The sequence below is a fragment of the Panthera pardus genome, unplaced genomic scaffold, assembly GCF_024362965.1.
Source record: "Panthera pardus isolate Hobbes unplaced genomic scaffold, ASM2436296v1 HiC_scaffold_2, whole genome shotgun sequence".
NCBI classification, from domain to species: Eukaryota; Metazoa; Chordata; class Mammalia; order Carnivora; family Felidae; genus Panthera; species Panthera pardus.
The window spans coordinates 4936432-4947466 of record NW_026526765.1 but is presented as its reverse complement, the minus strand read 5'-3'; the positions used below and the strand labels follow the sequence as shown (position 1 = coordinate 4947466).

Below are 11035 nucleotides of genomic sequence, written 5' to 3'. Positions count from 1 at the left end.
AGCTGCCGGAGCCGGGACTGGCACCCTGGGGGCTGCGGTTCGGAGGCGCCTCCCCCTCCCCCTAGCTCGCGGCTCTCCGGGAACCCGGGGCCCGGCGCTTTGCGCTTCGGCCCCGCAGGCCCCCGCAGGCCCGGGGGCGGCGCAGGCGCGGAGCCGGGGTCCTCGCGCGCCAGCCCGGAAGTCCGCGCGGTCGACGGTGGCGGGGCGCTGTGTGCGGGCGGCGTGCGCGGCCGCGTGGGCCATGGGGCGGCGGGCGCGGGGCCGGCGGCTCCAGCAGCGGCCGCAGGGAGCGGAGGACGGCGCCGAGGGCGGCGGGAAGCGCCGTGAGGCGGTAGGAGTCGGGGCGAGGGCGGGCCGGGTCCCCCGTCCGCCGCCCGGCCCCCGAGGCCTGCGGGACGGCGCGGGGCGGCTCCCCCGGCCCTGGGTAGACCCCTCTTTCGTTCCTCAGGGCTGGGAAGGCGGGTACCCCGAGATCGTCAAGGAGAACAAGCTCTTCGAGCACTACTACCAGGAGCTCAAGATCGTGCCCGAGGGAGAGTGGGACCAGTTCATGGAAGCGCTCAGGGAGCCCCTCCCCGCCACCCTACGAATTACTGGCTACAAGAGGTAAGGGGCCGCGCCCAGCCTTCCCGTGCCGGGGGAGTTGGGGCTGGCTAGAGACGCGGGCGCCCCCGTCACCCCGGTAAGTGCTACGGTGCTGGAGAGCTGCTGCTCGTCGGCGCTGTGGACCCGAGGGTCTGCAAACGTAGCACGGAGGAGGGAGCACGAGGGTCGGACGGAGCAGGCCGAGGAGGTGTTGCAAGGTGGGAGGCTAGGATCAGACGTGAAAGTGCGATCCGAGAGGGATTCGCGAGCTGAGGACGCCTCCCCCTTTGCAACGCGTGAACGTTAGTGGCGTTCCAGAGTTTCCTGTGAAACTCCGCGTCTCTGTCCGTTGCATCTTTCCGAGAGGAGTTGCAAGCAAATGAGAACCTGTGGGAATGTTTAGGAGGGAAGGAATGCAGGTAATAGTCCCTTTAGCTTATCGGTTAGCCAAGGAGCGGCGCGGATTGTTTAAACTCTGAAGGAAGAGGAAAAGGGCAGGATGCAAGAATGTCTTCGGAGCTCAGATGATTTTTGTTTTAAAACACTTGTCATCTTAGATTCATTCATAGTAGTCTTTCCGATGGGTTTGAAACTTACTTTTTTTTTTTTTTTTTTTTAAATAGCCATGCAAAAGAGATTCTCCATTGCTTAAAGAACAAGTATTTCAAGGAACTGGAGGACCTGGAGGTGGACGGTCAGAAAGTTGAAGTTCCCCAGCCCCTGAGTTGGTAGGTAAAACAAGTCTTCATCCTGTTGGATGTTTCTTTGGGATTTTAGTCTTTGTCGTTTGGCAGCGTGTTTTCTGGGCAACGTGTTTGTTAGGAGCGTGCGAGAATCTGAATGTACTTTATAGACACCCTCATGTTCTTTTTACGCGGTACTTTTTATCCGTGTTACTTTATACTGGAGTGTATAGCTTTTCACGCGTGATTTGCAGCTGTCCCGGAGTCATTCAGTTCAGTTAATTTTTCCAAGTGCATCAGCCTCTGTCCTTCCATGATGGACACTTCTACCTATTTTCACCTGCACCCCTTGTTTTCTCACGTCAGAACTGCTGCTGTGTGGTTTCTACCTTCAGCAGAAGGATACGGTCCTTCTGACCAGGGTCGCCACAGACCAGTCCAGCTGATTGTGGATTTCCACTGTGTCCAGTGCTGGTGGGGACTCCTGCCCTCCGTGCTGACCCTTTCTTTACTTGTCCTGCAAGTATCCTGTGGGTTATTTGCTCCTCATGGCCTAGTTCAGGTCTCAGTGAAGTGAAGGCAGTCCCAAAGGTCTTGGAAGGCGCCTGGAGCAGTCACGCACAGACTCCAGAGGTGCCAAGCCCAGGGTAATCTGTAAACATAAAAGTCATTGAATTGTTACAGTTCCACATTTCGGATTATCAACCTTGAGGCATTGTGAGTCCTCCCAAAGCGATGATTTTAAACGATTGCTGTAAAAAGCTGAATTTTCTCTTGCAGGGGTCATACGGGTTTTCCGGTGGCCATATCCCAGATGTGTGCAGCACACACAGCTGGAGTGAATGCAGACTGGCCAGACGTTTAAGTCTGCATTCAGCCAGGCTCAAGAGCACATACGCCATTATAGAATGCATTTCTCGGATATGAAAATAAATCTACGGTTTTAAGCCAAAAAAATACCATGATGGATTGTGTACGAAGATTTTAAAAGCTCAAATGTTCTAATGCAGGAAATGACTCGAGTGGTTACTAGTTGCATGGCCCCCTGTACGGAGGTCATTAGAAAAGGAATGTTTTTCCAACTGCTGTACCTGTGACATTGCTAGGTCACCTCGCCTTCGCGTAATCCAGCTTCCTCTGCTGTCTTAGTAACCAGGTTACAGACTTAACTCCCCCCAGTGCCTTGGTTTGGAGATTGGACTGATGTTACTGGTGTCTGTAGCAGGGGCCATCTGATATTTTCAGAAGTGGGTTTAAGGTTGTGTTTGTGTACGTTTCTAATAGTTCTGCATGTGTTGACTGCTTCACATAATCACCTGAAAACATTTGTTCCTTCAGCCTTGTATTTAAAAAAAATTTTTTTTTTTAACGTTATTTATTTTTGAGACAGAGAGAGACAGAGCATGAATGCGGAAGGGTCAGAGAGAGGGAGACACAGAATCTGAAACAGGCTCCAGGCTCTGAGCTGTCAGCACAGAGCCCGATGCGGGGCTCGAACTCACGGACCGCGAGATCATGACCTGAGCCGAAGTCGGACGCTTAACCGACCGAGCCACCCAGGCGCCCCCAGCCTTATATTTAGAAATGAAGTTTTTTGGAAGAGCAAGTCTGGCCCGTAGGAGGAGCTGAAAAGCGTGCATCCTGTAAGGGAAGAAGTGCTTCTGGGTGGGTCATTGTGGGACTTCTCTTCTGCAGGTTCCAAAAGATCTATGAGAATTAGTCTTGCTATTTTTATTGTTTACTGGAAACTACAGTTAAAATTTTGTTTGATTAGCCCTTTTAACGTTTTTTTTTTTAACGTGTACTCATTTTTGAGAGACAGCGTGCAAACAGAAGTGGGGCAGAGAGAGAGGGAGACACAGAATCCGAAACAGGATCCCAGGTTCTGAGCTCTCAGCACAGAGCCCGATGCGAGGCTTAAACTCACAGACCGTGAGATCGTGTCCTGAGCCACCCCAGTCGCCCTGCCCTTTTAACATTTGACAGACACTTTTCCATCTTGAGTGTTGAAGAATGGCGATGGGTACCTGAAAAGGCAGTTCTCCAACATCTGAGAAAGGCCCTGTGGGTTGTTTGGTTGAAGGATGAACGGGAGTGACTCTAGTAACTACCAGTCATTCTCCACTTTCATCTGAGCACACAGCTAAAGGGTGTAAACAACCCCAATACTGCCCTATTTGGGTTCCTTATGGTCAGCTTTTCCATGATCTGTGACAGTTACATGACAAGTGGTACTGTACAGACGTTCAGTCACAGTCACTCGTCAGGTGTAGGCTACCCATAGATCTCTCAGCAAGCAAGCAAAGACACTTCTGGTGGTTTTCTGTATGGTTCGAAAAACAAATAAGTCGTAAAATATTCTAAATTTTTCGGTATATGGTAGAATTAAATTTAGGAAAGCGTTTTGGGGAGTCATGATATTTTATTTTTTATTTTTTATTAAAAAAATTTTTTTAATGTTTATTTTTGAGAGAAAGAGTGAGACAGAGTGAGCAGGGGAGGGTCAGAGAGAGGGAGACACAGAGTCGGAAGCAGGCTCCAGGCTCTGAGCTGTCAGCACAGAGCCCGATGCAGGGCTCGAAGTCATGGACCACGAGATCATGACCTGAGCTGAAGTCGGACGCCCGACCAACTGAGCCACCTAGGTGCCCCGGGGAGCCATGATACTTTAAATGATTTATTAACAAATTTATTTGAGAGAGAAAGAGACACAGGAGGGTCAGAGAGAGAGGGAGGGAGAGAATCCCAAGCAGGCTCCACACCGTCAGCGCAGAGCCCATCTCAGGGTTTGGACTCACAAACCATGAGATCGTGACCTGAGCCGAAACCCAAGAGTCGGGACGCTTGACCAACTGAACCACCAGGCACCCCAAGGGAGCCATGTTTTTCTCGAAGGAATATTAAGTATAGGATGCATAGCTCGGACTGATTTCTTTTTTACCTTTTTGTAGACTCAACTGTAAGAAATTATCCCAAAGTATTTTTATAAAAGCCTCTTTTTGCTGATCAGTTGTTGAGAATACACCTTATTGTCATTCTGTTTGTGTCCTTTTCAGTGTCCGGATTGAAGATGACTTCTCGTAAATGTTACTTTTCCCCTGTAAGAATTCACGAGGCATAAAGACGACAGTGTTGCTTTTACTTTATCTTCAGAAGACACAACAAATTTCCAAATAGGACTTTAAAGACTGAGGAGTTACAGTCAAATTGCGTTAACTAAAAACTAATTAGTTCTTTAAAGATATTTTATTATGTTAAAATCTACAGAGGTTTTGTTGTTTTTTTTTTTTTAATGGTTTTATTTGTTTTTGATAGTGTGCGGGAGAGGTTGCAGAGAGAGAGGGAGACAGAGAATCCGAAGCAGCTCCAGGGTCCAAGCTGTCAGCACAGAGCCGGATGCAGGGCTTGAACCCATGAACTGTGAGATCATAACCTGAGCCGAAGTCAGACGCTTAACCGACTGAGCCATCCTGGTGCCCCTTATGTATTTTTTTTGTGACATTAGTAGCTTTCACAACCTTAATCACTTGGAGAAGAATTTTGACCTTAGTAAACTTAATGTTTTTTAACTATTAGAAATTCAGTCTAAAAGGCACGTAAGGAAATGTTTGCTCTGGCTATGTCTGGACTGTTGACCTATATTTGAAAATGAAAACTCAGCTATTGACGAATAATTATGGCGTGTGGCATTCAAATTTATGATGTGTTGATGATTTGCTACAGCGGTCCCTTGCAAAATTCACTGTCACTGATAGCAGGCAGTTCAGGGTTGCAAGGAATTATATAAAACGAAGTGTCTGGCTCTCCAGTCTTGGAAGGGTTGCGTTGGAACAGCAGATTTTGCAGACCCTGCAGGGGAAGGCACATTTGAATGTGTTCCGCGCTTCACCTCCAAGGAGGCCAAAGGGAAGAGTTCAGACTAAACGCTTTAATTGCCGAGTAAGTATGATTGTGTTTTGGTTTTAGATTTTTGAAGCAGGTTAAATCCTGAAGAAGGAAGCAGGCATAGGAAATAGAGACAAGGTGCTGAGACATTTGGGGGGTGGCCACAGAGAGATTCAGCCAGTTTAATCTTTATTACCTGGTGGAAAGTACTTCTCAAGACACGTCCCGTAGTCTGACAGTTGGGTCGTGTCTTAAAATCTCAAGGCCTGAGTTTCTTTCAAGTAATCACTCTGCTTCATGGGAGTCAGATGTATTGTTTTGCCAGTGTTCTCATTTCACTTTCATGGCTGTCACCTTAGCTGCAACTGACTCGTGGAAGTATTTTCCTCCTGGATTGTTAAATTGAGCTGGTTGTTCCCTTGAGACTGAGCTGTAAGTGCTAAGACCACAGTGAGACCACCGAGTACCATGTTGTGCATAGCTTGGGCCTGGGTCCTTGGAGCAAGGCTCTGTGTCACAGCATTGTGCCTCCCGGAGCCGCTCAGTGATCAGGGCTGAGCCACGTTTGAAGAGGTCTGTGTCCTGGGGCGCCTGGGTGGCCCAGTCGGTTAAGCGTCTGACTGCGGCTCAGGTCGTGATCTCGCGGTTCGTGGGTTCAAGCCCCGCGTTGGGCTCTGTGCTGACAGCTCAGAGCCTGGAGTCTGCTTTGGATTCTATATCTCCTCTCTGTCCCTCCCCCAGTTGCATGCATGCACACGGTCTCTCTCGCTCGCTCGCTGGCTAAAAAATAAACGTTAAAAAAAAAAGAGACCTATTAATCAGCGATGTCATCATCACAGAAAGTTTAAACGCGTGTACGGAAACGGCAGGATAAGTTTCTTCATTCTCAGGTGTGTGTAAATAACAGCCTGGCCGTGCTAGTCAACACGGTGGCGCTAAGGTTTTCTGGTGTGTAAGATAGTTGAGTACGTTATCGGGCTGTTTTGTTTTAGACGTGGTGAGAGATACAGCGGGAAAGGTTGCAATTACGTGTTCGCCAGGCCTGCGTTCTTTTTTTTTTTTTTTAATGTTTATTTATTTTTGAGACAGAGAGAGACAGAGCATGAACGGGGGAGGGGCAGAGAGAGAGGGAGACACAGAATCAGAAGCAGGCTCCAGGCTCTGAGCCATCAGCCCAGAGCCCCACGCGGGGCTCGAACTCACGGACCGCGAGATCGTGACCTGGCTGAAGTCGGACGCTCAACCGACTGAGCCACCCAGGCGCCCCCCTCAACTGCATTCTTTAACGGTGTGATGTGCGTTTCTTCAATTCGTTACGTCTCTTCCGACGGCCTCTCTACCGTCGTTAACATCGGCGGCGGAGAGCAGAGAAGCTCTTTGTCGTTTCCTCTTGCACGTTTGTCATCGTGGGTCCATGGTGATGTTGTACACGTCTCTCTCAAAACCGTCAGCTCTGCTGTTTCTGCCTGGGCCGTGATAAGGTTAGAGCCGGGCTCCCTATGGCCTAGGGGGCCCCGTGCCATGCTCGCTGGCGGCCTGCGAAGACCACCGAAGTGAGGAACCGAGCAGAATTGGGTGTCTCTGGTTGCAGGATCTGTGTGAGCAAGGGGTTGTCAAGAGAGTACTTTGATAGATTTAAGCCGTAAACGCTTGCTTTTCCTTCTTTTTGTTTGGTCAGGTATCCAGAAGAACTGGCCTGGCACACAAACTTAAGTCGAAAAATCTTGAGAAAGTCTCCACAGTTGGAAAAGTTTCACCAGTTCCTGGTTAGCGAAACCGAATCTGTGAGTAGATTTCTTTACATCTGTTGGTTTCCTTAAAGCCTTAGCCGCACGTGACTGTCACGGGTATGTTTTCTCCGCACGCATTCCTGGGAGCGACGAGGTAGATGGGGCACACGGAGAAGCGTGTTTGTCGCCGTTCGTTTCCAGTGATCCACACAGCTGCTCCCTGGTTTGGCTCGTGTCACGGTGGAACGTAGGGAGGACGTTAGGGAGGACGTCAGGGATGCTTGTCCGCTGGGCGCCCTGTCTTCCTGCCTCTCTAAGGTTTTGGCTGCCACCAAAGCGGACGGAGCATGGCCCTCCGCGCAGTAAGGTGTCCTTCTGGAGACAGCTGTCGGTCTGCTCTCGGTGTATCGTCTCTGTTCCTTCCTTGCTCCTGTCTGTACCCCACCTTTGCCCCAAAAAACAGGACCTGAATTTGACGACTCAGGTTCTCCTGTGTGATACCGTGCCCTCGCCCGGTCTCTTTGCCATCCCGAGTCCCTCGATTGTGGGTCAGTGTGTGGACTCACCCTCAGCATCAGACTTCCTCTCCCAAAGTAGCTGTGCCCCTCCTGCCCCACGTGATTAAACAGACACCCCTGGGTTTGGCTGTTGTAAGACGAGCTGCTTCCATCTTGTTTTTGGGAATCGTTACTCTCCTGTTTGAAACCAGGGTTCCCCCTTCCTGTCCTCTAGTCTGCTTTCTCTAGCCAAGGAACCCTCTGTGTTTCCCCAGATGACGTTCAGTTTTGTTCATTCTGAGCTTCCGGGAACACTGGCAGGACCCCTGTGCTTCCCACGTGTCTCCCCTTGAAGCCGTGATCAGTCTAGAAGCTCTTCACCTTGCCCAGTCCTGACCTCTGCTCCACCTGTAGCTCTTAACTGCCACCCTGGCACTCTGTCCGAGGAGGTAACCCGCTGCCCAGGCTTGTGTTGGCCAGGCTTTCCCCCCACCCCCGTAAGGGAAAAAAACGGGTGCTGCCACACTGTTGGCCCTTTCCTTGCGTGGGTACAAGCAGGGACCTTCTGGCTCTACTTTTGACCTAGGTGGAATGTCAGGTGAGGAGAAACTCGGAACAGTTCCAGTGTGAACGTCAGCAGAGCAGAGGGTTTGTGGGGAGGTGGGTGTCGAGTGTGGTGGCGTGTACAGACCCAGTATAGATTTTGGGCCGGGAGTCCGTAGGGTGAGATTCTGCTGGGGTATTCAAAGCTGCCCGCAAACCCCTTCCAAACGTGTATGGAAGAAGTGACTGACTGCCAGGCTGTCTGGTCGGGGACTGTGTGTCCCCATACTACTCAGATGCTTTGAACGAAAACTTGGATGAGGACAGGGCAGGCTTATCAGTATCGTACGTATAACCTGGAGCCAGGAGTCCGCGTGTCTTGAGAGTCGATGGGGAGTCAGATCGTCTTCAGAGACCCCTTGCTGGCCAAAAGATCGGGTTCGGATGTGAGTCTGTATTGAGGTTCGGACAGATGCTAAGTGTGGGGTAAGTGAAGGCCGCCTGGATGGCTGTTCCGGTACAGAAGACCCAGGTTGTAATGGAGCCGAAGTCTACCGGCAGCCGAAGTTTCACGGCTTCTTAAAGTACTGTTATCTTCGAGGCATTCAGTCTTAAGGCTGTTAAAATAGAGTGGTGATTGAGGCGAGTGCTGGACTCCATCGTGAACGTTTGTCCGAACGTGGAGGGGTCGTCACAGGTCCCCTGAGCCACCAGCAAAGACCTAGAGGACCGTTGGCGTCGTGAGAATGGTACATCCTGTGTATCTTCGAGGCAGGGAGATGGGAGTGCTGGTCAGTGTGTCCATGTTTTTGAGGGGCAGTTCTCAGGAGTAGAAAGCAGACATGGGCTGTTCGTAAAACCAGATGAGGACTAAAATGGAAGGTGCAGGTTTAGCTGAGAGGAAAGGCCCTGCTGGGTGGCTCTCTGTCCTGTGCTCGCAGGGATCGCTCTCTCTGTTGCTGCCGGTGCCTTAGGGCCATTGTCCACCTTTGAGAGTTGCTCCCCCCAGCTTCCATTCTTGATGGCGTGTTGGGACCATGTCAGCTTAAATCCTCATTCTTTATAAAATTGAGTATTACACTTGCCTTTCTGATATCCTAACGGTAAGTTTTGCCATAAACCGTCCTTCTTTGGCCTTGAAATAGCAACCATTTACCCACTAGTATGAAAATATGTCCTAATTACATCATGTGCTGTGTGATAGTATTAGCTGTTTTGTTTCACGTATGGTGAATAAATGGTCTTTTTCTGTTGCGTATGAAATAATGCCCAATATTGAAATTTTTCTGCCTTTTTAAACATTCTGATTTTTTTTTTTAATTTTCTAAGGGAAATATCAGTCGTCAAGAAGCCGTTAGCATGATTCCACCGCTGTTACTTAATGCTCACCCTCACCATAAGGTATTGTGGGTTAGAAAGTGCCTTTGTTTATTGACGCTTTTTTTTCTTCATATAATCTTTAGATTCTTTTTTCCCGTTTCCTTTTGATAGAGAATGCTGTGTATTTTGTTTCAGGTTCTGTTTTTGCATTTTTGTCTTATTTAAAATCTACAACCCATAACTTTTCTCCTGTTTTAAGATCTGCTCCCTCATTTACTTACTGCACTGTTTATCTTCAGTGGCCTTGACTGAGTCCATCAGCTTGAAGATCGTAATGCGCACGTACTGAGAACTTGTTACAGGCCAAGCGCTGCTCTGCGCTCTTCTTGTGGATTAATTCATTTTGTTATCTGCACGTCCCTGTGAGGGTAGATGCTGTCACTGTCCTGTTTTTCCAGATGAGGGGAAGGAGGCAAAGGAAAACCGAAGCAATTAGCTCAGGGTCCCGGGCCCGAAGGGGCCGGGCGGAGATTTGAGGCCGGGTAGTTCTGTCCCTCAGCAGGCTGTCAACAGAAGTGCTGCTTGCACTTTGTGGCCTTGTCCGTTCACCCCTGAATTTTTTGCTCCCACTGGTTTCTAGTGCTATTCTGTGCCTGTGATCCCCGGAGATTCAGTATATCACATTGTAGATTCATTCGATAAAGAAACATATTTAGCTCTTAGAAATTAAAATACTAGAATGACTCATAAGATGGTTTTAAAATGAGTGTGGAGTATTTGATATCTTAAAGACGTCAGCCATTTCTTGCTTTTTCATAGATCTTAGATATGTGTGCAGCGCCCGGATCAAAGACCACACAGCTCATTGAGATGTTACACGCCGACATGAACGTCCCTTTCCCAGGTAGGCGCTGGGCTGCCCCAGAGGGTCAGTGTGCTCCTGTGCCGGGGTAGGTGAGGTAGAGTGGTGACGTCACCTGTGGGTGGGGTCCTGAAGCCTCCTGTGACAAGGTGATGGCTTTCTGTCTCTGAAACATTTTGCACCAGTTCCCAAGCCACCGTGCTCCTATGTGGGGGTGGGACGGTGGCGTCACTTGAGAATTGTGTGTCCTCTGTGAAAGCAGGTGGCGTTTCTCCATTAACTCAGTAGTAGGTAGATTGCAGTTTGAGTTTCCGGTGGTAACATTATCACGTTGGGTTTTTGTTTCGGTGGGTTTTGTGATGACTCCCCGGCCGCACGAGAGGCCGTAGGGCGTAGTTAGGAGCCGCTATCAGCTGCCCGAGCTTCCCGCCCCCCCGTGGCATAGGTGACAGTGTTAGCCCTCGCGTGTCACGTGGGCGTCAGGCCCGGACTCGTGGCTGTTCTGAGCCCTCGGAGTGCTCAGGCTGTTGTAACGTTGCTGGGGCTCCTTCCCCGCGGCTGAAGAATGCTTTTGTTACTCTCGTGCCGTTTTACGTCCCTCCCTCCCGGCCTTCCCCCTTTCGTGCAAGCCCCCTGCTCCCTCTGTGTTCTCGTGGGCCTGCTTGTTTAGCTTTGTCCTAGGCGTTCTCTTCTCTGACTAATCGCTTTGCTAAAAGGGCTTCCGATTCACAGGGTCTGCAGTGGGGACCCAGCATACAGGTGCAGTATTTTGAACAGTTGTCAGGTGATTCTTTTGTTTTCCACAGCTTTGTCTCTCCCCTCAGCCTCCATTTTAGTTGTTAGCGAAGATAATGGAAAAGATGCTTTTGGCATGATAACTGGTACAAAACGAATAGTTGTTGAATAAGCGGAAAAATAAATCTTGCGGTT

At 49.8% G+C, this 11035-nt stretch overlaps 1 protein-coding gene across 1 annotated transcript in view; it reads left to right on the top strand.

Moving 5' to 3' along the window:
- Window positions 1–8: 8 nt before the first annotated feature.
- The window catches only part of NSUN2 (NOP2/Sun RNA methyltransferase 2), a 28447-nt gene continuing 17420 nt past the window's right edge, over window positions 9–11035 (top strand). The window contains exons 1-6 of the mRNA XM_053906867.1: window positions 9–331; window positions 449–606; window positions 1209–1313; window positions 6832–6937; window positions 9253–9324; window positions 10063–10147. Of these exons, the coding sequence (XP_053762842.1) occupies window positions 242–331; window positions 449–606; window positions 1209–1313; window positions 6832–6937; window positions 9253–9324; window positions 10063–10147 (616 nt within the window). The 5' untranslated portion in view covers window positions 9–241. The remainder of the gene's footprint in view (window positions 332–448; window positions 607–1208; window positions 1314–6831; window positions 6938–9252; window positions 9325–10062; window positions 10148–11035) is intronic.